Source organism: Triturus cristatus, chromosome 3_2, assembly GCF_964204655.1.
Source record: "Triturus cristatus chromosome 3_2, aTriCri1.1, whole genome shotgun sequence".
Lineage (NCBI taxonomy): Eukaryota > Metazoa > Chordata > Amphibia > Caudata > Salamandridae > Triturus > Triturus cristatus.
In genome coordinates this window covers 167,027,302-167,054,780 of record NC_140584.1, presented here as the reverse complement: position 1 = coordinate 167,054,780, position 27,479 = coordinate 167,027,302, and the positions used below count along the sequence as shown (strand labels likewise).

General features: G+C 47.6%; 1 protein-coding gene across 4 annotated transcripts in view; it reads left to right on the top strand.

Annotated features, from left to right (window-relative positions):
• The window catches only part of SIDT2 (SID1 transmembrane family member 2), a 230,618-nt gene extending 205,225 nt beyond the window's left edge, over positions 1 to 25,393 (top strand). For all 4 annotated transcript variants that reach the window (XM_085647455.1, XM_085647453.1, XM_085647454.1 and 1 more), the window contains 4 exons: positions 10,836 to 10,941; positions 11,058 to 11,168; positions 11,572 to 11,685; positions 24,838 to 25,393. In XM_085647455.1, coding sequence (XP_085503581.1) covers positions 10,836 to 10,941; positions 11,058 to 11,168; positions 11,572 to 11,685; positions 24,838 to 24,900 — 394 coding nt within the window. In that variant the 3' untranslated portion in view covers positions 24,901 to 25,393. The remainder of the gene's footprint in view (positions 1 to 10,835; positions 10,942 to 11,057; positions 11,169 to 11,571; positions 11,686 to 24,837) is intronic.
• The last annotated feature ends 2,086 nt before the right edge of the window (positions 25,394 to 27,479 follow it).

The following is a 27,479-nucleotide window of genomic DNA, read 5'->3' as shown; positions in this document are numbered from 1 at the left end:
GATGGATGCCGCGTACGGCGCCGTTAGAGACACATTATGTCTATCGTCCGGCTCTGCTCCTTCCTCCTGTTTACCAGGAATCGGATGACGGGGGCGAATGGGAGGGGTCCGAGGATCCTATGGCCGTTCAGGCTCAGCTGTCACAGGACTGGGCAGATGAACTGGGGGAGGCCAGTGGTCTGGATACCTCACCAGACACTGGATTCATCTCTCCTCCGACTGTGGCTTCGGAGGAGGGTGCTGCTTTCTCTGTGGTGCTGCGCAAGGCGGCCGCAGCCCTTGGGCTCGAGCTGCCTGCCGTGGCTGTGAGAACTAACGTCCTCACTGAGGTGCTTCAGTGTGCAGCAAGCTCCACTGAGCCTCTGCTGCAATTCAATGAGGCCCTCATTGACGTTCTGCAGGGCACCTGGTCCAAGCCCTCCACAGTTCCTCCTGTGGACAGGAACGTCGCCAGGCGCCACCGCCCTGCTCCGGGCGACCCCAGTTTTCTGTCCCAACACCCCACCCCCGAGAGCCTGGTTATCCAGGCTTCTACCTCCCAATCCTCCTTCCCGACCGCTCCGCCGGACCGGGATTCCAAGAGACTGGAACAGTTTGGCAAAAAGCTGTCCTCCTCCCTTAGTTTGGGTCTGCGGTCCTTGAACACCGCCTGTATTTTGGACCGTTATTCCCACTCTCTGTGGGATACGGTGGAGGACGTGCTGCCCCTGTGCCCGGAGGAGGCCCAGACACGACTTACCCAGGCTCTGGCCGATGGGAGGGACGCAGCATGACATGCAATCCGATGTGGGCTTGACACTACGGACTCGCTGGGTAGGGCGATTTCTACCACGGTGGCGCTTAGACGTCACGCCTGGCTGCGGTCCACGTCCTTTTCGGGGGATGTCCAGAGCACTCTCATGGATATGCTCTTGTATGGCACTCGCCTTTTTGGTGAGAAAGCGGACAGTGCGCTGAATCGCTTTAAGGACTCCCGGGCTACGGCCAAGTCCTTGGGCCTCTCGGCCCCGCGGTCGCAAACATCCGCCTTTCGCCCCTTTCGTGGCCAAGGAAGAAGGGGTGCCTCCTCACGTCCGCCTAGCCACCAGCCGCAGAACCAACCTGCGCGCGGTCGCGGACATGGTTTCCGCCGAGGCGGTTCTGGAGGTCGACGCGGTCAGCCCACATCCACCCCGGCAGCATCCGCCTCCAAGCCTTCCTAGTCCGAGCTTTCCGGCCCATTCCTCGCCAGTGGGCGGCAGAGTTCGCCATCACCTGCTCCACTGGCGTACCATCACTTCGGACAGGTGGGTGCTGCAGATCGTCCGAAGGGGCTACTCCCTCCCCTTCGAGACGACCCCTCCAGCCATGCCACCGCAGCACCACCGTATCTCGGAGGATCATTTGAATCTTCTGCGAGAGGAAGTTTCGGCCCTCTTGGCCAAAGAGGCCGTCGAGCGCGTTCTGAGCCCAGAAGTAGGTCGTGGTTGTTATTCCCACTACTTTCTGGTTCCCAAGAAGGGCAAGGGGGGCCTATGCCCTATCTTGGACCTCCGGAACGTCAATGCCTTCCTTCAGAAGGAACGGTTCAAAATGTTAATTTTGGCTCAGGTTCTAGCTGCCCTAGACCCTGGAGACTGGATGGTAGCGTTGGGCTTGCAGGATGCTTATTTCCACATCCCCGTCCTGCCGGCCCACCGGCGTTACCTGCGGTTCACGGTGGGCCAGGAGCACTTTCAGTTCACCGTGCTCCCCTTCGGCCTCACCAGTGCCCCTCGGGTGTTCACGAAAGTGATGGCGGTGGTCGCAGCTCATCTGCGCAGATCAGGGGTTCCAGTCTTCCCCTATCTCGACGACTGGTTGTTGAAGGCGGGCTCGCCCCAGGCAGTCGTCTCCCACCTCCAGACTACGGCGGATCTCCTGCATTTGCTGGGGTTTTCCATCAACGTGCCGGAGTCACACCTCAGAAGCTCCTCTTCATCGGAGCGGTTCTCGATTCGGCGCAGTTCCGGGCTTATCCTCCGGAACAGCGGGTCCGGGATATACAGGCCCTGATTCCCATCTTTCGGCCTCTGTCCTGGGTTTCGGTCAGGCTAGTGTTGCGGCTTCTGGGGCTGATGGCCTCCTGCATCCTACTAGTGCACCACGCCAGGCGGCGCATGCGGGCTCTGCAGTGGGACCTGAAGTTTCAGTGGGCCCAGCATCACGGCAACCTGTCCGACCATGTCTTGATCTCAGAGGGCACTGCGCAGAAGTTGCAGTGGTGGCTCACGGACCGCGATTGGGTCACGGGCAAGAGCCTCTCCCTTCCCCAACCGGAGCATGTCGTAGCGACGGATGCGTCCCTCCTGGGATGGGGTGGCCATATGGGAGAGGCGGAGATCAGAGGCCTCTGGTCTCCGGCGGAGTCTCGTCTCCACATCAACCTGTTGGAGTTGAGAGCGATCCGACTTGCACTGAAAGCCTTCCTTCCCTCTGTCAGGGGAAGTGTTGTGCAGGTGTTCACGGACAACACCACTGCCACGTGGTATTGCAACAAACAGGGCGGGGTGGGGTCGTGGACCCTTTGTCAGGAGGCTCTGCGCCTCTGGACATGGCTGGAACACCAGGGCGTCACCCTAGTGGTTCAACATCTGGCGGGCTCTCTGAACGCCAGAGCAGACGAACTCAGCCGCCGGTGCATGATGGATCACGAATGGCGTCTGAACTCCGAAGTGGCGCAAGGTCTCTTTCAGCAGTGGGGAGGGCCTTGGTTAGATCTATTCGCCACCGAAGCGAACGCGCAATGTCAGCGGTTCTGCGCATTGGAATTTCCAAGGCGGCACTCGCTCGGCGACGCTTTTCGTCACGAGTGGAGTTGCGGTCTGTTCTACGCCTCTCCGCCTATACCACTTCTGCCCAGAGTACTGAAGAAGATCAGGCGCGACCGGGCCCAAGTCATCTTGGTGGCTCCGGACTAGGCACGAAGGTATTGGTATCCCGAGCTACTCAGTATGTTGACCGATCCTCCGATACGTCTGCCCCTTCGGGAGGATCTTCTGTCGCAGCAGCAGGGGACGGTCCTCCACCCGAACCTGTCCAGCCTCCACCTCCATGCGTGGAGATTGAGCGGCGGCAGTTGATGCCATTTGACTTGCCTCCTGAAGTCTGTGATATCATTCTGGCAGCCAGGCGTCCCTCCACAAAGACGGTATACGCCTGCCGGTGGAACAAATTTGTGGCATGGTGCACAGCAAAGGCTGTGGATCCCCTTTCCGTCCCTCTTTATGAGGTTCTCCTCTTTCTTCTTTCTTTGGCCCAGCAGGGCTCTGCCCTGGGCACCTTGAAAGGTTATCTTGCTGCCATCTCTGCCTTCTTGCGGCTTCCTGATCAGCCTTCTCTTTTCAAGTCCCCTGTAGTTACACGCTTTCTAAAAGGCATTACTCACACGTTCCCTCCTGTCCCTTTTGTAATGCCTCAGTGGGACTTGAATCTTGTTCTCACATTTCTCATGTGCGCTCCCTTTGAGCCTCTTCATAATTGTCCTCTTCGTCTGCTGACGCTTAAGACTGCTTTTCTGGTAGCCATCACCTCGGCTAGACGGGTGAGTGAGCTCCAGGCTTTATCATCAAAGCCTCCTTTTCTCTCTGTTCATCCGGACAAGGTTGTCCTTCGGCCTCGTCCCTCCTTTCTTCCGAAAGTGGTGACCCCCTTTCATCTTGGGCAGTCTGTCACCTTGCCCACCTTCTTTCCGCCTCCGCATCCTTCCAAAGAGGAAGAGAGGCTCCACCGTCTGGACCCAAAACGTGCGCTCTCCTTTTATCTGGACCGCACAAAGCAGTTCCGGGTGGACGACCAACTTTTCGTTGGATACGTGGGTGCTAAGAAGGGGAAAGCTGTGCACAAACGGACCATCTCTCGGTGGGTCGTTTTGTGCATCAAAATTTGTTATTCCTTGGCAAAAAAGGACCCTCCTGTTGGGCTGTGCGCCCATTCTACTCGGGCCACAGCGGCTACTACTGCTTTGGGACGGGGTGTCCCTTTGCAGGACATCTGTCAGGCGGCAACGTGGGCTTCGCTACACACGTTTGCCAGGCATTATTGCCTTGACAGCCAAGTCCGGAGGGATGGCTTCTTTGGCCGTTCTGTCCTCCAGGACTTTCTGGTGTGATCTTGGTTCGCAGACCCACCACCGGGGATGGTATTGCTTTGGTATCTATTCTAAGGTGAGTAATCTAACTAACGTGTTTCTTTCAGATGAACAAGTTACTTACCTTCGGTAACGATGTATCTGTAAGAAACATTAGTTAGTTAGATTCCTCACCGACCCACCCATCCTCCCCGTTCTGCGAACTGACATCTAGGGTTAAGGCTATCCCTTTCAGGGCCCTAGAATTTTTTGGCACCAGTGTCGGTATCTTGCATGGCTCTGCGTTCCTGGCGCGGAAGGCTATGTACAAGAACTGACGTCAGCGCGCGAGGGCGGCGTCTAAGTACTCCGACGACGTCATTCCGGCGCACGACGCGGAGCCGCAGACGACGCCTAGCGACGCGCAAGGGGTAATGCTGACGAAAAAATCTTCCGGATCCAGTCTGACGCCTGGGGATATTCTAAGGTGAGGAATCTAACTAACTAATGTTTCTTACAGATACATTGTTACCGAAGGTAAGTAACTTGTTCTTCTGTGTCAGAAGCTGACTCTGACATGGACAAAGTGATTCTGCAGGGTCAGGGTATTGTGAGCACCAATCCTCCCCTACCCCAAACACCATCTCTGCCCAAGAAAAAGGCTCCAGTCCCTCCTCTGCATTTGGGCCAAGGTCTGCACCGAGAACATGTTTCCAATGCCCCACCTTTGGGCTCCGCACCGAAACCAACATCAAAGAACATCAAAGCCTTCTGGCTCGGGACTGAGCCGGCCACATTACACCCCGCTGAAACAATCGGCACAGAGACCAAAGCAAGTTTTGGTAACAATCCCTTCGATACCGAAACCAAAAACATCTTTGGATCCAAACAATTTGATGCCGAAAACATCGGCTCTGAAAACATTGGCACCAAAACAAAAAACAGATCCTTCTCCATCAAAGGAGCATCGTTTTGATGTCCCGCCTGCAAACCCATACCCAAAAGAAACTGGTTATCAACCCCAAAACTGGACACATTCAGGCAAAATTGCCAGTATATCAAACCGGAAACGAAGGGCACTTCCCACATTCCCCTTAAGAGAAAGCATGTTGGTACTAATCCCTCTCTTCCTCCTTTATCACCTCCTTCCCCACCGAACCCAAATTTGCTCATAACACCCACAAATTTACCACCACCACAATCACCTGACAACCAGGATGATGGGGTTGGGGATGGGGTGAACGATAATATTCCTGATCCATGGGATGATTATAATACAGATCCAAACACAGATAACAATCCAGACCTATACCCTACAAAACCCCCTCTACCTGATGATAATGTAGGATTCATAGAGTTACTAAATAGGGCTGCTGAATATTATAGAGTTCAGCTTCATAAAGAGTCACTTGAAGAGGATTTTTTCTTTGAAACACTAAGCTCTTCCCAAAGATCCACTCAGACACTGCCTATGCTTAAGGGCATGCTAAAACATGCGGACGACATTTTTAAAAATTCTGTTTGCGCAAGAATTCTTACACCAAGGGTAGATAAGAACTATAAATCTGCACCAACGGATCCAGTTTATATCAAGGATCAATTACCATCAGATTCCCTAGTGGTTTCTAATGCCCATACACGGGCAAACTCTCAAACCTCGGGGGATGCCCCTCCTCCAGACAAGGAATCTAAACTAATCGATGCCTCTGGGAAAAGAGTAGCTGCAGAGGCAGCCAATTACTGGCGTATTGCCAATACCCAGGCTCTTTTAGTGAGATACCACCGAGCGCACTATGATGAATTGGAACAAAATCTCCAATTTCTATAGGATGAACACAAGGCTAAGGCTCACGACCTAATTCAGGAAGGGAAACTAATTTCAAACACTTCTATTAGATGCACTTTAGATGCTGCTGCCACTGCCGCTCATGAATTCAACACCAGTGTTTTGTTAAAAAGGCACGCCTGGCTTAGAATTTCAGGGTTTAAACCCGAAGATCAGGCTTCTATCCTAAATCTACCTTTCGATAAAGAGCATCTCTTTGGTCCTGTGGTAGACACTTCCTTAGAGAAGATGAAAAAGGACACAGACGTTGCAAAGTCTTTGGGAGCCCTACATTCCCCATCCATCAGGGTTTCTTTCGTTGCTCCTTTTATAGGGGAGGCTCCAAGAACATATCTACAGACAACACCTCTACATCGTATAAAGGCAACAGTCAGCCATCCTCTTCAAGAGGTTACTTTCGAGGCTGATTTAGAGGCATAATGGCAAGGGAAGAGGTAAAGGTTCCACACCTCGCACCTCCCCCTCAACAAACAAACAGTGACTTGCCTCCCCCCGATCATTCCACTCATGTTGGGGAACGTCTCTCCCAATTCCTACCCGCCTTGCATACAATAACTTCAGACAGATGGGTTCTAGGAATTATCCAATCTGGTTATTGCCTGGAGCTTACCGACAATCCCCCAAACATTCCTCCACGCTCACACAAAATGTCACCAGAGCATCTACACCTCCTCAAACAGGAAGTTTACTCTCTTCTGCAAACGGGAGCTATAGAGGCAGTACCTTTACAATATCAAGGATGTGGCGTGTACTCCCTATACTTTCTGATACCCAAAAAGGACGGATCTCTCAGGCCTATATTGGACCTCAGCGAGTTAAATCAATATATTAACTCCGATCACTTTCACATGATGACGCTTCAACAAGTGTTCCCACTCCTACAACAAGGTGACTTTCTGTCTACTTCAGACTTAAAGGATGTATACTTTCATATCTCAATACATCCCGCTCATCGCAAATATCTCAGGATTGTGGTAGCGGGAAAATACTACCAGTTCAAAGTGCTTCCATTCGGAGTCACCACTGCTCCCAGAGTATTCACCAAATGCCTGGCAGGAGCCACTGCGCACCTGCGAAGACAGCAGATTCATGTCTTCCCATACTTGGACAACTGGCTCATCAAAGCCAGCTCTTACTCAGAGTGTCTCCAGCACACTCAAATAATGCTGCACTATCTGGGGTTTACAGTAGATGTGTTGAAGTCCCATCTCCAACACACAAACATATTTGGGAGCAACTCTCAATACTCACAAAGCTCTAGCCTACCCCAATGCAGCCAGAATCTGCAATATTCAGGCTATAATTTCAGTTGTATATGCAACTACTGGGAATGATGGTGTCTTGCATCATGATAGTTCCCCATGCAAGACTTCAACTGCGTCCCCTTCAGGAATGCTTAGCACGTCAGTGGAATCAGTCTGGGGGTCAATTGTCAGATCTAGTGTTGGTAGATTGTCGCATCCATCGCTCTCTGCAGTGCTGGAATCCACAAACCCTATCCAAAGGGTAGCCCTTTATCGACCCAGTTCCACAGTCCGTGCTAACAGAAGATGCATCGCTCACTGGTTGGGGTGCTCATCTCCAGACTCACACTATTCAATGGTTGTGGAGTCAAAAGCAACTTCATATAAATCATCTAGATCTGCTAGCAGTATTTCTGGCGCTGAAAGCCTTCCAGACTCACCTTGCAGGGAAAAATGTCCTGATATACACTGACAACATGACAGCCACGTATTACATAAAGAAACTGGAGGGGCACACTCCCTCCAGCTGTCACACCTTGCACAAGCCATTTGTAGGTGGGCCATACATTACAGAATTTATCTCTTGTCAGAACCCCTCCCAGAAGTAAACAATCAGATCGCAGATCTTCTCAGCAGGCAGAGACAACAGATTGACAAGTGGTAACTTCACCCTCAAGTTCTCCTCCCCTTCTTTCAAATGCCTCCAGTTATCCACACCCATTGTCCAAAGTGAAATGCATTATAGATGAACTATAGATGAACTGGTTAGGGATATTTGCCTACGCTTTTCCGCCTCTCTCGCTCATTCCACTAGTGGTTCGGAAGCTCAAAAAACATCCCTCACACTTATCCTAGTAGCTCCCACATGGGCTTGTCAACCTTGGTTTACGACCCAGTTGGAGCTCTCAGTAGTTCCTCATCAAAAACTGCATCTCCCACCCAGTCTCCTCACACAGAGCCATGGACACATAAGACATCCAGATCCCAAGGAACTCGACCTAGCGATCTGGCACGTGAAATCAAGGAGTTTGGCCATCTGAACCTTCCACCAGACTGTATGAATATCATTAAAGAGGCCAGAAGGCCTACTACAAGGGCTTGCTACGCAGCTAAATAGAAGCAGTTTGTTATAGATTGTAATAACAACCACATCAACCCTATAGATGCTTCCATTCAAAATATAATTTGTTACTTACTACACTTCAAGCAGTCAGGATTGGCTTATACATCCATACACTTGCATCTCGCAGCAGTAGCGGCATACCTTCAAAATAGACAGCATCTGCCCCTTTTCAGAGTAACCGTTATCAAGGCTTTTATGGAAGGACTCAAAAGAGTTATTCCACCAAGACTTCCACCTGCTCCAGTGTGGAATCTTAACATTGTCCTTACCAGACTAATGGGTCCACACTTCAAGCCATTGCACAAATGTGTATTGCAATTTCTCACTTGAAAAGTTGCTTTCCTCATTGCTATTACATCACTGAGGAGTGTGAGTGAGCTTCAGGCACTAACCATCGAGGAACCATTTTGTCAAGTCCACCAAAACGAAGGGGTCCTTCACACTAACCCCAAATTCCTACCCAAAGTGGTATCTGCCTTTCACATCAATTAATCTGTTGAGTTGCCTGTGTTCTTTCCTCAACGACATTCAGTGGCAGAATGAGCTCTACACACATTAGATGTTAAACAAGCATTATCGTATTATATAAAAAGGACAAAACCATTTTGTAAAAATAAACAGCTCTTTGTGGCTTTTACTCCACCACACAAAGGCAATCCTATTTCTAAGTCAAGTATTGCTAGGTGGTTAATTAAATGTATTCAAACATGCTATGCAAAAGCAAAGAGGACTTTAACAATACCATCAGGAGTGCATTCCACCCGCAAACAAAGGGCAACTATGGCTTTCTTAGAAAACATCCCCATAGCTGACATCTGTAAAGCTGCAACATGGTCTACACCCCACACATTCACCAAACACTATTGTGTAGGTGTGTCAGCAAGACAACAAGCTAATGTAGGCCAGGCAGTACTTAGAACACTCTTTCAGACAACTGCAACAGCTACAGGTTAGCCACCGCTTTGGGGAAATACTGCTGTATAGTCTATGCAAAGCATGTGATCTACTGCTCACACGTCTCAAACGGATAATGTGACTTACCCAGTAAGCATCTGTTCTTGACATTTAGAGCTGTAGATTCACATACGCCCACCTGCCTCCCCAGGTTCCTATACCTGCTGCAGTTCTCTTTTACTTTATATATACATATGCATGGACATCTCTATTCTACTCCTACTATCTCCATTCTCACCCTCTGTGGCAAAACAATCTAACAATGGAGTCGATGATCATGTGCACTATCACTGAAAGGAGGAATCACCTACCTAGTGCCTGGAAAGACTTCTTTGGAGAAGACAAAGTGCAACCATCCGGACCCAACACTAGATGGCAGGAGTATGCAAAGCATGTGAATCTACAGCTCTACATGCCAAGAACAGATGCTTACTGGGTAAGGAACATTATCCTTCACCTACCTCGACAACTAGCTGTTGAAAGCGGGCTGGCCACAGTCCCTTGTAGATCACATCAAACTGGGGATATACCTTTTCAAATCTTTAGGGTTCTCAATCAGTAAGCCATCACACCTGACTCCTTCACAGAGGTTTTTTTATCAGAGCACATAATTGGAGAGTCCTGTCCAAGGTGCGGGGAGGATGGAGCCGAGTTAATGCATATGTTGTGGACCTTCCCGACACTGTAAACTTATTAGGAGGAGGTAAAAACAGTAGTTGCAAAATTCATATCAAAGGAGGTTCTCTGCTCCCCTGGGGAATACCTTTTACATTGGTTCCCACATACCTCCAAAACTAAAACGACAAGCAGGTTCCAAGATCTTGCTCATCTGTTAGTGAAGAGAGAAATAGCTAGGAACTGGAAAGTCCCTGGAGGTCTCCGCGTGGCGCAAACAACTTGAGAGATAGGCAGGATATGAGGGGGATGTACAGTTGCAAGAGGCTCGACCAGTTGTAGGGTCCCTGGACACAGCTCGGGCGTGTCTGTGGTGTACTGCTTAAGGGAACCTCCTCAACAATCCTTGTTGGGAACACCACAGGGTTCGCCCACTGCCTCCCCTAGCTACGATAACAGAGCTCTCCTTAATGCAATTAAAAGACCAAATATTCCACAACCTCCATAATGAAGAATACACGTTAACTATACTTCCATGTTGATACGAGTATAGAACACATTACTATCTTGAATTGTTCCACAGACAATGGAAATAATATCTTGGTGGCCTAAAGGAAGGGAGGGGAGGACGGGGACATTGGGAAATTCACTGTCTGTATGATCCTAATGTATCGTTCAAATTGGCACTATTTATTGTTCATATATAAATCTCATTAAAATCCGTTTAAGCATAAAGATGACATGCATGTTATCCCAAAACCCAGTGGAACCAGTGATCTTGTTCTCCATCAAGCCTAGGTGTTGAGGAAACACTTACAAGACTGCTTGGGATGATTAGTGATTGTCAGCGAACCTGCCGTTGGGGATTCACAACCACTGTATAGCAAAAAAAGGAAGGCATTTTCGGAGATTTGAGAATGTTGGCGTGTGTATACTCTCACAGAACTCCTAATATTTTTTTCCCAGGGCTGCGTATGGGCTTTTCATTAGGCCAAATGACTTTGCATCCTATCTGCTGGCAATTGGGATCTGCAATCTGCTCCTCTACTTCGCATTCTACATCATCATGAAGGTGAGTTTTTACTTTTTCTGTATTATTTATGAATAATGGTTAGATAGCACATCAAACAGGAATGTTTAAGGCACTAGAAGATAAAAACATGTTTGTTCTTTCTCTCCAAACTTCAGCTTCGCAGCGGTGAGCGGATAAAGTTCATCCCTTTCATGTGCATCATATGCACCTCCGTAGTGTGGGGCTTCGCCCTATTTTTTTTCTTCCAAGGCCTGAGCACCTGGCAGGTGAGTACCAGCTGTAGTTAGACGCCGTCCAACACTTCGAAAAGGAATTCACTGGTAAACATGCAACTGACAGAATGTAACATGGGAACACTAACCTGAAGTCTTTATGACCAGAAGCCCATGCTATTTGATAGTTATGATATTAAACTATATCTACAAAGCAAGTCCCCTTAACCATTTCATAGCTGGGCAAATATACACTCACACATGGCCTTGCATTTTCTATTGTCTCTTTTAATCCTAATCCAGAAAAATGTTGGCCCTCATCTCCCCTAGTGGGGATGATGGAGATATAGTTGATGAGGCACACATTTCTTTTTGAGAGTTATGAGTATCTCAAGAATTTGTGAGACAGGTTGGCTGCTATTTTTTCTGCTCACCACTCTTTTTCTTCTTTTTATAGAAAACTCCAGCTGAGTCACGTGAACACAACAGAGACTGCATCCTTCTCGACTTTTTCGACGACCATGACATTTGGCATTTTCTGTCCTCTATTGCCATGTTCGGTTCCTTCCTGGTGAGTGGGTCTGCCTAAGCAGTAAATAATAATAATAATAATACCAGCATTTGTAAAGCGCGCAGCTACCTCAGACGAGCTGTCACGGGACTGGGGGCCGTCGGGAAGATTAAGCTAGCTGTTGCCCAGAGTCACAAGGTGCTGGGTTAAGTACATTTTTGAAGACACTTAGTTTGCAATGTTATCCTATGGATGCAAGAACAAGTTCTGCAAACAAGTACAAAAAATCGACTTACAGGACCAATCTCCAGGATTTAAGGTGAGTGGGGGGCAAGCTCTAAGGCAACACCAGCAGTACACCACCAGCAGCGCAAGGGTGGCCAGGTGCAGGGTGCAGATCAGCGTCAGGAGCCCAATAGGTTTCAATGGGGATCGGTCTCTGTAAATAGAGGATGCAGGTTCTAGCTAGGAAGCCAGTCAGGTTGAAACAATAGTTGGATTCAAGACTTGCTATGTTGGGGGACGTAGGGAAACCTGGAGTCCTCTTCTCCAAGAACTATGGGCTATGGATGCAGAGGTGTCGGCTTTTTCTTACCAGGAGCAGTCACGGTTAAGGGGGGGGTCTGTGTGCAGAGGCTGCAGGCGAGATCGTGTAGTCCACAAGGGGCGAAACCAAGATGGACTCGAGTTCTGGAGAGCTGGTGAACCTTGTTGGCATCAGCGGCCCACTTCAACTCGGGCCGGAGGCGACGGGTGGAATGGTGGCTTCGGGTGTTGGGTTTGTATAATTTTTGCTGTACTAAAATATGAGAAATTAATTATTCAAATAAAGGATGTAAATAAAAAAAACTTTTATCAGGCAGGTGGATGAGATTCTGCCATCCAGAAAAACAGATAAAGAGTTAGCAAGATCTTTGGGCATCCTTCAAAGTAATTTTCTTACTGTTGGCGAAAACATTGAAGGGGTTTATCAACACCAGTCATCAAGAAAAAGAGGCACTTTGGAAGTTATGGGTCACAGTCAATAAATCCACAGTCACACGGATAGCAAAGAGGTTAACCAAGTAGGCTCAGACCCAGACGAAGAGAACACTCCTACCAATTTAACAACAAAGGAAATCAAGCCTGACTTGATTGATCTTTTCAGCTCCCGTTTGACTGTGCTGGTGGCAGGCAGGGTGCTTTAATTTCTACAAAATGAGCAAACTGTAACATCCGGCACATGGGTTCTATGTATCATCAAGAGTTAACACACTTTGGAGGTCACAGAAAACCCTCCTCCAAATCCACCAAGAGGAGGGTTAAACAAGCATCTGTAAGAGCTCAAAATCAAACTTCCCAAGCTGTTGTGGAAGGAGGTAATAGAGGAAGTGCTTGTTCTTAAAAAAGAACAACATTTTTATCTATTTGCTTTTCAAAATGAACTAAGTGTAATTACAGGTTCTTTCTGGTATTACAAAAAGTCTTGAGAGTGGCGACCGTTGTTGGATCGGCAGTGCCTAATAAAATATCCCGAAAAACAAGATTTATTTATATTCGACCTTGAGAAGACCCTCCCATTTATCAAACAGGGAGAATATCTAAATTTGTTAGATTTAGCCTGTCTTGGTTCGCCAGTTGAAATTAATTTAACAAGTTACAGATAGCAACTTTTACAAAGTTGCCTCTTGGTTGCCATCAATCTCTTGTGCCATTAACGGTTGCACATGAACCGGAAACTGCGTTCTGCCAGGGAAACCTGCTAAGGACTCCCAGGAAAGGAGAAAGGATGGGGCTGCACTGAAGAGAGGTGTTTCGCCCTCCTGCGGGAAAGCACACGGGTGTCGACCCGAAAGGAGAGCTGCAAATTGAAGCCGCAATGCAGGGGAAATTCATATCCCAGCAATGCCCCAATGCATTTCGGGGTAGAAGGCCTTAGTCATGGCTTCTGCATAAATTATTTAAGGTACTGATCCCTTAATACAGATTAACAAAGCAAGCAGAAAGCACCTTTATATTATGTCTCACATTGGTGACTTTATGATGAAACAGAAAATAATTGGATGAATATTTGGGATAATCCCAAGCCCATCTGCTGTGCGGTGGCAAACATCGAAGTTCAGCCAAGCTTGGTAAGTGATTCTGTCAGCCAACCATGCAATGTCCGGTCTGTGCCTTGCAATCAACACGGGAATGTTTGTACCCCCATCTCTCATATAATTGATTTTCTGTTCGAATTTGACCAAAAAAGGAAGGAAGAGTGTTTCTGTTTAAGAGGAATCAAAAGTTAATATGTCTAGCGACTCATATTCATTCCAAAGCAGTAACAATAATGAGAAAGATCAAATATCTTTTAGGAAGCATGTCATCTTGTATCATACAGCTGCCCCAATGTTGTCATCGAATGAGGGCTGTTAAGGAGCCACTAAACATGTAGCGGCAGCAGATAAATAGAGACCGGCTCAATGTAATTACGGTCATGTTGCATACAATGCGGATGAACAGAGAGAGTATTTTCTTATGTCAAAACCTAGCATCCCCTATTCCTTCGATGGTTCTTCCGATAAATGCCTCCCTGATGAGATAACCATCTCAAGGCCTGATTTAGAGCTTGGCAGTAATCCCGCCGTCCCTATGGGGCGGTGGTTTCAAGTACTCTGTCTCCCACCTGCCGTATTTAGATGTGTGCAGGCTCTTTCGCCGTCAGGCCGGCGGTATTCTTCTAAGCCTATTTAGACGTCCCCGTTATGCTGGCAAAGTCCGAGCGGCGGTTTGCTGACAGAGTGAGTCCCTAGTGGAGTGGAGACTGGTAAGTTCAACTTATTAGCATATCAATACACATATATGTTGTGTTTGCCTCAAAAACATATCTAGATAATGTGTTACACCCCTTTTTGTTACAAATTGTATTCCTCACACAGTGTCATCAAGGTAAGACGAACACACCTTTATTAAGTTGTTGAATAAACTACTGCTTTACACAATTAAAAAATGTATGTAAGAGCAATCAAAAGAGTCAAGAGGCTACAGCAATTGTCAACACACGATTCCTAGTGACACAACTGTAAAAGTTGCCTACCTTAGATCCTGGCAACAATGAAGTTGTTTGGAGTTGTGGTGGAGTTGGAGTAGCAAAGAAGGGACCTTGACGATGGGGTTCAAGACGGAAGTGGAAAACAGTAAAAAAAAAAAAAGAAGGTATGTTCTTACCTCATTTCCTTCAGTTCCGCCAACTAAAAGTAGGATGTATACCTGCCACAGTTGTCTCGAGGGAAAGCCAAATCGTGATTAGCTCGGTGGTCATCTTGGCAGGCCTCCCGCCGACAGCCACTTCTGACTGTGGTGCCGGTGACGCGGTAGAGAATTCCTGTTGGAGTTAACTGGCCTCTGGCAGTCTTTTGTCAATGGACCTGCAAGCATCTAAATCGAGTGGGCAGATCAACAAGTAGGCAGACGGGGAGTCCAACGAAAAAGTAACCGCAGGACCATTAAGCCAAGATCTAAATCTGGCCCTAAATCTGAACTGACTTGTGCAAAATCGGAGATATCACATATCAGTCTGTTGGAAGACATGGATTTCAGACTTGCTCGCAAACCTTTTCTTTTGAAACTGATTCTTGATCAAGGTATACTCAGGATTGCCAATGAAACTGTGTTTTACGTGCACAAAGCATAAAGAATCAGATCTCTCCAGCTTTTGTTGGATGCACAGTGACTTTCCGATGTGGGGACTCAGATACAACGTAGAAGTGTCAGCACCTTTCAGGAGTACAAACATAACTGTCCAGATGTTGTCTGCAGACAAACTTCATGACACCATAAGTGGGAGATAGATGACAGACAGTTCTAAAATTTTGCCATTGGAGAATCATCAAGGAGTCATGTTTGTGACAACCCAAAATGTCCAGAATTTGCAAGCAGCTGGCATTGCCCGAGTCCTTAAGTGAGCAAGCACTAGGAGATGATGGACAGAGCGCGGAGACTTTTCAGACCCTCACCCCCAGTCACAGATCTGGGTTGAATCCATCATCATTCTTTAGCTCACTTCGCCTCCCCAGTTCAGAAACCAGCCATATGCAAATGAGTCTTGACCCTTGTGCCTAATGGGAACAGTCCAGACTGAACAGGGCAGGTCTTCACTGGACCGGACCGGACCCACCTACCTCAACAACCGACTCAGCTTCCACGCCCCCACCCGAAGCCTCCGCTCAGCCAACCTCGCCCTCGCCACAGTCCCTCGCATTCGAAAAACCACCACCGCCGGCGGCAGATCCTTCTCCTACCTCGCCGCCAAGACCTGGAACACTCTCCCCACCATCCTACGACAGACCCAGGACCTGCTGGCCTTCAGAAGACTCCTCAAGACCTGGCTCTTCGACCAGTAGCACCCCCCCCCCCCCCCCCCTCCCCAGCGCCTTGAGACCCTCTCGGGTATGTAGCGCGCTTTACAAATGCAGTGATTGATTGATTGATTGACCGGAAACATGCATCCTGAGACCGGTTTCGGGGTAGCACCCCTCATCAGCCAGGCTAGCTAGAATCCAGTGAGCAAGGGCCCACGTCTGGGCATACCCTGCTAACTTAAGGCGAACAAAGCAAACACTAGGTGATGATGGGCTGGAACGTTGAAACTTTTCAGACACTCACCCCCAGTCACAGATCTGGGTTGAATCCATCATCATTCTTTAGCTCACTTCGCCAACCCAGTGGCACAGGGTCAAGACTGATTTGCATATGGTTGGGTCTAAACTGGGGTGGCATGGTGAGCAAAAGAACTTTGGATCTAACCCAGATCTATCGGCTGAGGAGAATGTTTGATTTGCTCTGCATTCCGTCCATCAACTGTGTGTCTTTCGCTTTCTCGCCGAAGTGCTCCGGGTAGGCCCAGACGTGTGTCCCAGGCTCACTGTGCCACTGGATTCAAGCTGCCCTGGCTGAGGAGTGATGCCCCGAAACCGGTCCCAGTATGCTTGTTTCTGGTCCAAGGAGGACCTGGCTTGGCAGTTAGGTCTGGACTGTTCCCATGAGGCACAGGGTCAAGACTGATTTGCATATGGCTGGGTCCAAACTGGGGTGGCATGGTGAGCAAAAGAATGATGGATTAAAGCCAGATCTATTGACTGGAGGAGAATGTTTGATTTGCTCTGCATTCCGTCCATCAACTGTGTGTATTTAGAGTCCTTAAGGGGACACTTTCTGGTTTCTGTATGCTTCTCTGCCATTTCCACTGATACTCAGTCTGATGCAAGATAACAAGGGAACCTTACACAGCCTTAAGCAAGATAAGGAAGGAACCTTACACAATGAGCCGTGTGGTTACAACCTGAGTGAACAACACCAGTGCATGGAGTTATGTAACATGTTAGTCCAGACTCAAATTCAGTTCAATCCAGACCCACAGTTGTTGCAAAGGACAGCAAGTAAATACTCCTTCAAAATCCACTATCTATGCAGTTGATGGCTGGCTCCTCAAGACTTATAATAAAGCCATCTAGATCTTTCAGAATACTGTACAAGGATATGCCTATCAGCTAGAGCCTTATCTACCATAAGAGCTTATGTTATGATGTTGTAACAAGGACAAAGACAGAAAATTGGATCCTCTTTCGATGTTGCCCCATCAGTTTAATTATATCTTCTTAAATTGGTAAATTGCAAGGCTAAAAAGTGCTTTGGTAAAATTGCATCAGGCAGCTATTTCGAGAAATTTACAAGAGGCAAATGATCCCTCATTGTCTTCTTCAAGAATAATAGGAGCTCATGAAATGACATTGCAGCAGAATATAATGAATCTAAACAACATCTGGAAAAATAGTTGTGTCCTAAATATTGTTTACAAAATACCTTTCTCGTTTAAGGTAGTAACAGAAAATATACATCCTTTTTTGTAAACGATATTCAAGGCATGAGAATAATGTCAGGCGATATTTTTGTCATCTATGTTCTGACATTCAAAGCAAGAGGCCTTTCTGATGGATACTTCTGCCTGTTGGTTCCTCACCTTATGAATACCCCCTGTGCCAGCATTCTGCGGGAAATTCTTTCCTAGCTCTCCCACGTCGACGAGGACGTCACAATATCACGGCTCCGCTCTCGACACCGTATGATGTCATCGGAGCCATAAGAGGACCTCGTCGGCGTGCTGACGTCAATTCCCTTTTTTCTGCGCCGTCAACGCTTAACGATTTTTCTGAGGGCTCTCCATTTTCTTCGAGGAAAACTTTTTTTCTCTTGTTTGTTTCCTGATGGCATCTTCCAGGAAGACCGGATTTAAACCCTGCAGAGAGTGTGGCGGGCATATGTCTATCACGGGCCTGCATGAAGATTGCCTCTGGTGTTTATCTTCGGATCATGACGTCGAGGAGTGTTGAAGCTGCAGGAAGATGAATCCGAAGGCCATTAAGGAGCGTGAGGCTAAGTTTTTCATGGCCAAAGCCAAACAGGAGAAGAGAGGTCGTAAGAGGGTGAAGTCTTCGTCGTCCCATACATCGAAGTCGAGGAAGCATAAGAAGTTCAAGAGGAAGCATGGCTCTCGACATTGTTCTTCGAAGGCCAGGGCCTCAAGGTCGCTTACCCCGACTGAACGGCCTCGAAGGAAGGACTGTGTTTCACCTTCTCCTTCTCCTCAGGTGACGCCGGTTCCATCTCCGGCTCTGGATCGCCGGCTTTGAGAGGCTCTAAGCAACAAGAAGACTCACCAGCTCCAGTGATGTCTCTGGTGCCTAGGGAGTTGTCTCCAGGCAGAGTTTCTTCTCCGGTGCGGGCGCCGTCCCCGGCTCGGCAGCCCCCAGCTCGACCTCAGGAAGGTACCGATCCATATCCTGCTTTTCCTGCTCCTGGTTCAGACTCTTCGCATTTCCTTAATGCGATGTTTGGCATGTTTGCCAGGGCCTCTACCCCATCCGGCACGCCTTTGTGCCCCATGGGTCCTTTGGCCTTTAACTTGGGTGTTCCTCAATTTTATCCTCAGTCACCCTTTATGCCTTTCTTGCCGTCGACTCCGGCTTGGCATTTCCCGGCGCCGAGGTCTTCCACTCCGGCTCCACGGACTCCTTCGGCTGTTGATTCGGCTCCGCCTCTAGTTCGATCGGCGTCGAGGTTTGAGTCCGATGCTCCTCCGTCGACACCATTGATTGCTTCACCGACGTCGCATGTGGCGCAGCCGATGCCGATTCCTAAGCACCGCTCTAGGAGAGAGGCGCTGAGAATCCTTAAAGAGGAGGAGTATGCAAAGAATCAGGAGGAAGGGGAGATTGTTGATTCCATGGATGAGTTTGAGGGCCTCCGTGTGGATTGGATACTTCTCCTGAGTATAATCTCCCATCTGCTAATACTGGTGTTGTGCAAGACATTGCTCCTTATCACGTGGTCATAAGGAAGGCAGTTGATTTGCTTGGTTTACAGCTTCCCTCGGCTGAGGTGAAATCTAGCATTCTTACAGAAGTTCTTACTACTTCCTTATCTTCTACTGAACCGTTGCTTCCCTTTACGGATGCTTTGACGGAGCCAATATTGGAGGTGTGGCAGAAGCCTTTGTCTACTCCTGCTGTTTCTCGCTCCATCGCTAGGAGGTACAGGCCTGCTCCTGGTGATCCAGCTTTTTTTATCCTCTCATCCTATGCCGGAAAGTCTTGTTGTCCAGGCTTCTTTTTCGAAGCAGGCTTCTGGTTCTTTCCCTACCATTCTCAGTGATAGGAATTCTATAAAGATGGAGCAGGTGGCAAAGAAGGTGTTCTCTTCTTTGAGTATGGCTCTTAAATCCACTAATGCTACCTGTCTTCTCGGAAGATATATTCATGCTTTAATGGACTCAGTTATGCAGCTAGCTCCTAGTTTGCCTGAGGAGGATCAGGCTAATTTCATGGAAGTCCTTTCTGATTCGAGGCTGCTGCAGGTCAGGGGATTCAATCAGGCCTGGACACTGCTGACTCTGTAGCTCGTGTGATGGGATCTTCTGTGGCTGCAAGGAGGCAGGCTTGGCTTCATTCGTCTGGGTTCTCACCGGATGTTCAGGCGACTTTGCTGGATTTGCCCGTTGATGGGTCAAAACTCTTTGGTTCAAAGGCAGACTCAGCCTTAGAGCGTTTTAAGGACAGCAGGGCTACTGCAAGATCTCTAGGTCTACAGGTGCACTCCAGAGGGTATGGCTACAAGCAGTATCGTGGATTTGGGAGAAATCGGCTTCCTTTTGTGGCCGTCAGCAACCACAACAGGGCCAGCAACAGCAGGACCCCTTGTATAAGTCATACAGAGGGAGGAATAAAAGAGGCCTCAGGGGTTCATCTCAGCAACAATCCTCCTCCTCTTCCTCTAATTCCCCTCCCGCCACCGTTGGTACACCAGGAAAGCAGTTCTAGATCCCCCATCTTAGAACCTGTTGGTCCGGTAGGGGGTCGGGTGTCCCATTTTCTACAAGAGTGGAGACTGATCACGTCAGATCGTTGGGTCTTGAATGTTGTAGAGAATGGGTACGCCCTCCCTTTTTTGGAGTTTCCTCCTCCTTACCCTCCTCGCCAGGGTTGGTGCTCAGAGGACCACTTGCTGCTTTTACAGCAGGAGGTTCTTACCTTGCATCAGAAAGGTGCGATAGAGGTGGTTCCGAAGCAGGAAAGGGGTCAGGGTTGCTACTCCCAGTAGTTCCTGTTCCCCAAAAAGGACGGTCGCTTAAGGCCAATCCTGAACCTCAGGGTTTTGAACCTTTACCTCAGACAGGAGAAGTTCAAAATGTTCACCTTGGCTCAGGTTCTCCTTGCACTGCAACCGGAAGACTGGATGGTGTCCATCGATCTACAGGATGCGTATTTTCATCTTCCCATCCTGAGGTCGCATCGGAAGTATCTCCGGTTCACGGTAGGGTCACAACATTATCAGTTTGCGCTTCTTCCATTCGGTCTTACTTCCGCACCTCGAGTCTTTACAAAGGTGATGGCGGTGGTAGCGGCTCATCTCAGAAGGTCAGGGATTCCTGTTTTCCCCTATCTGGACTGGCTGTTGAAAGCGGAGTCTCCAGGGTTGGTTTCACGCCACTTGCAGGTAACAGCTCATCTGTTATTCAATTTGGGTTTTTCGATAAATGTACCCAAATCTCACCTGGTGCGTTCTCAGCGCAGCCTGTTCATAGGGGCAATACTGGACACTTGTGTGTGTCGAGCATACCCACCTCCGCAGACGATTCTCGACATACAAGATATGATTCCTTTCTTTCACGATGGAGTGGTTGTTCCAGTCCTGAAGGTTCTTCGCCTGCTCGGTCTGTTCGCTTCCTGCATTCTGTTAGTCAACCATGCACACTGGCACATGAGGACACTCCAGTTGTGCCTCCGCAGGCAGTGGTATCAGCACAACGGAGATCTCGGGTAGAAGGTCAAGATCTCCAGAGAAGCTGCAGCGGAGCTGATTTGGTGGAGTGTCAAGGAAAGCCCTTTCAGCCTCCTTCACCGGTGGCCACAGTGATCACGGATGCCTCCACACTAGGGTGGGGTGCTCATCTGGGGGATCTGGCGATCAAAGGTCTTTGGTCTCCAGAGGAAAGGTTGCTTCATATCAACCAGCTGGAATAGCGGGCGATTCGTTTGCCACTAAAGGCCTTCCTCCCTTCCCTTCGTGGTCAGTCGGTTCAGGTCCTGACGGACAACACTACCACGATGTGGTATAGCAACAAACAGGGAGGTGTAGGGTCGTTTCGTCTGTCGAGAGGCTCTGCTGCTCTGGTCCTGGGCTCAGAACCATCATATTTGTGTGTTTGCAAATCACCTGGCCGGTGTGCTGAATGTTCATGCGGACAGTCTCAGTCGGCATTACTCGGCCGATCACGAGTGGCGGCTTCATCCGGAGGTGGTCCGTCGCATCTTTCAGATGTGGGGGTCTCCTCGGTTGGACCTGTTTGCCACTCACAAGAACGCTCACTGCCTGTTGTTCTGCAGTCTCCAGTATCCGATGCAGGGAGCTTTGGGGGACGCGTTTCAATTGGATTGGAGTTCACAACTCCTTTACGCGTTTCCTCCCATACCCTTGATTCCTCGGATTCTGAGGAAGATTCGCCATGACCGGGCACAAGTCATATTGATTGCCCCGGATTGGCCAAGAAGGGTGTGATACACAGATCTACTTCACCTCTCATCGCACCCTCCGCTCCGTCTCCCTCTCAGGGCAGACCTCTTCTCACAGGGTCAGGTTCTACACCCCACCTCCAGAGCCTGCACCTTCATGCCTGGAGATTGATCGGGGCAACCTAAGTTCCTTCTCTCTCCCGCCGGATATAGTGGATGTTATTTTATCGTCCAGGCGACACTCCACTAAGTCTGTTTACGCTTCCAGATGGTCCATATTTGTTAAGTGGTGCGGAGAGAGAGACATTGACCCTTTGAAGGCCCGTTTGTCTAATATTCTGGAGTTTTCACTTTCTTTGGCACAACGAGGTTGTGCTATAGCCACTGTTAAGGGCTATTTGTCGGCTTTTCTATGTTTGCCGGACCAGCCGCCTTTATTTAAGTCTCCCATTGTCATGAGGTTCATTAAAGGCCTTACAAATAAGTTCCCTCCCACACCTTTCATTATGCCTCAGTGGGATTTGAAACACGTTCTTACCTTTTTAATGGGTTCTCCATTTGAGCCTCTTCATACTTGCCTGTTGAGGTTTCTTTCTTTTAAAACGGTTTTCTTGATATCCATTTCCTCGGCTAGGAGGGTGATTGAGCTTCAGGCTCTTCGTTCAAAACCTCCTTTTTTGACCATTCATGCGGATACGTTGGTTTTAAAGACCAGGGCTGCTTTCCTTCCCAAGGTGGTTACCCCTTTTCATTTGGGACAGTCCATTACTTTATCTACCTTCTATCCTCCACCTCACCCTTCCAAGGAGTAGGAGAGACTGCATCGTTTGAACCTTGAGAGCTGTCAGCTTTTACTTTGATCGGACAAGAGATCTGAGGCTGGACGATCAGCTCTTCGTGGGCTATGTTGGGAAGATGAAAGGCAAGGATGTGCACAAGAGGACCCTCTCCAGGTGGATTATCTTGTGCATCAAGATTTGCTACGCCTTGGCCAAGAAGGACCCTCCTGAAGGCATCAGAGCTCATTCCACCAGAGCTAAGTCTACTTCTTCTGCTTTGGCTAGAGGTGTTCCTGTTGTTGACATTAATAAGGCAGCAACTTGGGCCTCCCTCCACACCTTTGCGAAGCATTACTGCTTGGACTCTGAGGTTAGGAGGGATGGCCATTTTGCTCATTCTGTTTTGCAAGATTTTTTGGTCTAGTCCGGTGGACACCCTCCTCCAGGAGAGGTACGGCTTTGGGAGTCTATTCATAAGGTGAGGAATCCACAGGCAGAAGTATCCATCAGAAGAACAAGTTACTTACCTCAGTAACGCTTTTTCTGGTGGATACAGTATCTGCCTGTGGATTCCTCACTGTCCCGCCCGCCTCCCCGTTGTCCACCTGTTTCTACCCAAAAATATTTTATCTTAACATGTCTCATTCATGTTGATATTTTAATAATGAGAAATGCTTATTCATTGCTTTTTCTATGTCTTTATTGATTATGTATTTGTGAATTTATATATGTATATAAATTTGGTATGCTATGTTTGCATTTGAAAATGTCAGTCCGCCCGTTTGCCTCGGTGGCACGGAAAAAATGGGTGGAACTGACGTCAGCACGCCAACGGGGTTCTCTTATGGCTCCGATGACGTCATACGGTGTTGCGAGCGGAGCCGTGATATTGTGACGTCCTCGTTGACGTGGGAGAGCTAGGAAAGAATTTCCGGCGGAATGCTGGCGCAGGGGGTATTCATAAGGTGAGGAATCCACAGGCAGATACTGTATCCACCAGAAAAAGCGTTACCGAAGGTAAGTAACTTGTTCATACAGAGCATTCCCAGCAACAATAAGGCTTGCCCTGTATTTGGCATTTAATACAGGTGTAACAGATTTCATGGAAAAAAAGCCCATTTGATCCAGTTTAGAGAGCAACTGTTCGGCGTCACTCTTGGAAGCCAACTTATTTGATGGCCCATACTTTAGTGTGAACAATAGGTGAGCTTAGACCTTTATGAGCCGTATGTTAGTTTCCTCAAAGATAGTCTCTCTGAGAACAAATTATTTGAACTAATTATTTCATCTAATCAACAATTTTCATTGCAGGTTTTTTCCCTGCAGCCTATAGTTGCAGCTTGTAGCACTCCTTGTTTGCTTGATATTAAGTGATTCCTGAAGATATACCTGCAAAAGATTAAAGCCTTATGTCAGCTGTCCATGGCTTATGGCCTGTCTCCCAGGGGTACACTTTTATCTTAAAGTTTTGATGGGTGGATTGCCTCATGTAATGTGATGACCCATAATGTGACATGTAAACCTTTCTCAGGTGTTAAAACACCCTCGACTAGGGGCATGGCGGCTATAGCCACTGTCTTCGCTGGAGTGTCCCTCAAAGAGATTTGTAGAGCAGAAACATGGCACACACACATCTATATCAAGCTCCACTTCCCTGATTTTCAATCCAGAGAATTGACAGTGGAACAGGCAGTGCTTGAGAACCTATTCACTTGAGGTGAGCCTCATTTACACATGTAGTTTAATTTCAGATTCTACTTTGCTAATCTCAGTTCAAGCATGTGAAACTATGAAAGATCTAATGCTGGAAAAGAAAGAAGTCACTTGCCTATGACTGCAGTTCTCCAGCCTTGATATCTTTAATAAATTCACTTGTGACTCACCCATCACTCATTTCACTTTATTGCACGCTATTGACAACTTCAAACAGTTGGGAGCCTCTGCGAAAGGGAGAGCTCTGGCCTTTTTATCTCATTAGCTACTTTCAGTGTTATTTATTGGCCATCTATATACACTTCTTTGTTTACTCTGACTACAGAACGCTCCTTGCCTGATGGCAGGGAGCAATTCAAGCTGGTGAATCTATGAAAGATACCAATGCTGGTGTGCCATAATAACTGGTAAGAAACGTTTTCATTGTGTATCTATGACTACTCCATAGGTACCATAGATTTGTGTTGCTTTTGCTTATTAAGTTCATACTTTATTTGATGAGTGTGCAGTGTCAGAGGGATCTGTTCTGTACCTAACAAGTAATACGAAATCTCTACACTACTTTATTGTTGGAGTCCCCATCCTACAAATGCACTATTCCCTCCTTCTCAGAGTAGAGGTGTGGGAAGTGGTAGGCATGATAGACATCTCTGCTCTTATTAAGCCTGACCATCTCCTTTCTTTTGTCCCAGGTGCTGCTGACGCTAGACGATGACCTGGACACGGTACAGAGAGATAAGATCTACGTCTTCTAGGCCTTTTTTGCAGGATTTCAGAAAGGAGTGCTCGGTTTGTACAAACCTTGGAGCAAACCACTAATTCCGTCCCGCAGTTTGGGCCATCTTGCCGAACTCAGCCTTTGGCTCCAACGTCTACAGTGTAGCCGTTCTTAGACCCCCTGCTGCCGTCCTTCGTGGTGTGACTTTGGGAAGCCTTCTGGAGACATTGAGGCTCTTCCCAAAGTGGGCGCAGTGGAGGGACTTTTTTTTGGCCTAGCCTCATTTCCAACTCGAAGATGTTTAGTGCCAGTGTAGCACTCCAGAGAATTAAGAAAGATGCATATAACGAATGAAGTAAGGATGCTTGGAACTTTCTTAAAGGACTAAAATCCATAACACAAACAGAATATTTGTTTTCTACAGTGTGTATGTGTGTGTGGGGGATGTGTGTGCGCTCAGATATTTGTGTGTATGTCAATTTCAGTCTTTGCACAAAATCCAGCTAATAAATTGCCAACATTCCCATAAACAGCCATTGATTTCATTGCTCAGATTCTCTGTGGTCTTGAAATCTGACTGCTCCCTCCTACTAGGAGCAGTCTCTTTCCGTCCGTGAATATTTCACAGTGAGCAGCCTTTGCTTCCTCTGCGTTTTTACTTGACTCATCGTAATAGAGGGAGCATAGGGTCACCATCTGCATTCGTGTGTGATGAAGCATTGTGACTAGCTTACTTTGGAAGCCTTCGCTCCAGTGACATAATAGAGGTGAAGTCCTGTGCCTTGCCCAGCTGACGGAGGATGTTGCTCTGGCGTCAAGAACTTCCATGATTTCTGCCTGTGTTTGCCTAGTGCACCTCACCTACATGCCAAATCTCCCTTTTCACCTGTCCCAATCTAGCTGGGCCTTTCTTCCACACCCACTGCTCCTGGCTAGAAGTAGTGTTTCTTCATGTGTTTGCTTGTTGGTGTCAGATGCTCAACACCTTCAAATGATACCGGTTCCTCCTACCTATAGTAGCTGCCCCCTGTCTTCATCCTGTTGCAGCCACTCAAAATAACAAACTACCTTGAAGGTCCCCAGACCAATGCATGGCTCTGTTTCTGGTAGAACATGCTGCCCACTAGAGGCATCCAGTTGGGTAGATTCACTTAGTTGGTGTGTATTGGCCCAACCTCAGATTTCTTGAGAATTCATTGAGGTGCCTTTAGGTCCTACTGGTGGCTAGTTACAAAATATCAGATCATTGTTTAAAAAGCTGTAATGGGTACTTTACATACTCTAAAAGTTTCTCCTGGCCCCCTACCTTTTCTCAGACAGCTTCTGCTATGTGAAGTGCTGTTCCTCGACATTTGAGAGCCAGGTGACTATTGGAGAGTTACTGGTAAGTTGCCTCCCAGTCAGATCTGCCCCGACTATCCTGACTTCTTTAGATAATTGAATGTTTGCTGAATCCTGGAACTCAAACCAGAGTGGTTAGAAAAATGTAGGCCAATAAACCACCATATACTTTTCCTTGCCTCTTGTCGCACAGTTTAAAGCAGTTGTCTTTTTCTCCAATGCCAGTAAAAGACCTGCTTATTTGGGAACTTTAGTCAGTGCCAGACACTAAACCGCAAACACAAGTAAGATCTTCAACTTTGGTGGTGCTGAGATATGTAAAAAAAAAATACAACTTAAATAAAATACCACTATACAGACCACTATACAGACATTTCGATCCTACCTATTTGCTATCACAGAACCTCCTTCTTGGAGCTATTGGTACAACCAGAGAGCATTGCTTTACCTGAGGCGTTTGTCAATGTATTCCTGCCCGTTGTGCTTGGCTGGCTTGGCTTGCTGAGGTTCTTCCACTTGAATGTTCATTATTATGGTTTCCTTAAACCAAGCCAACTTACCAGGTACTCTTTAGTTATTAATTCTTGTAACTACTCTTTTGAGATTTTAACATTATCTCTTTTGTAGCTAAAGCCTGAAAAAACCTTTGTAGTACATGATTTCTAAATCCATCCATAAGTCAGTTATTCAGATGTGCAGGAAGTGTTGGTAGGTTGTTTCTCAAGCTTTGTGAGATCTCCTTGGGGCTGTGGTGTCTTTGAAAGCCTTTTTTGTTCTCAGTGGGTTGTCAAGTTTGACTCTCCAAACACAGTTGTTGGCACCTACCTGGTCCGGTCATTTCGCATGACCATGATTACAGGCATGAATAATTTTCATAGTTTTGAATATGAATATTTAATAGCCTTTCCTGCTAAACCATGTCCTTACGCGTCCAATTTAGGGCTGTATCTCTCATGCAGAACTCACAAGGGCTCTAAAGTGCACAAATGACACACAAAATCTCTTTTTAATTCAAAGCTTTTCTTGACAATTCACAAAGACCCTTAGTTTTGATGGAGGTCAAAAGAGTATCCTTTCAGAAGGTTCTTCTACTATAGTGAAATCTGTGTCGGTTGATTAATTTAGACATTCCAGATCATTTTTGTTTGAACAAAAACATTACCTGATGGCCTTTCATAAATCAGGTTTTTTTGGTGCTCCCAACCAATGAATCCTCTTATGAGGAAGTTATAATTGATCCTGAAATCAGGACCAGTATCATAAAATGGCTACTTT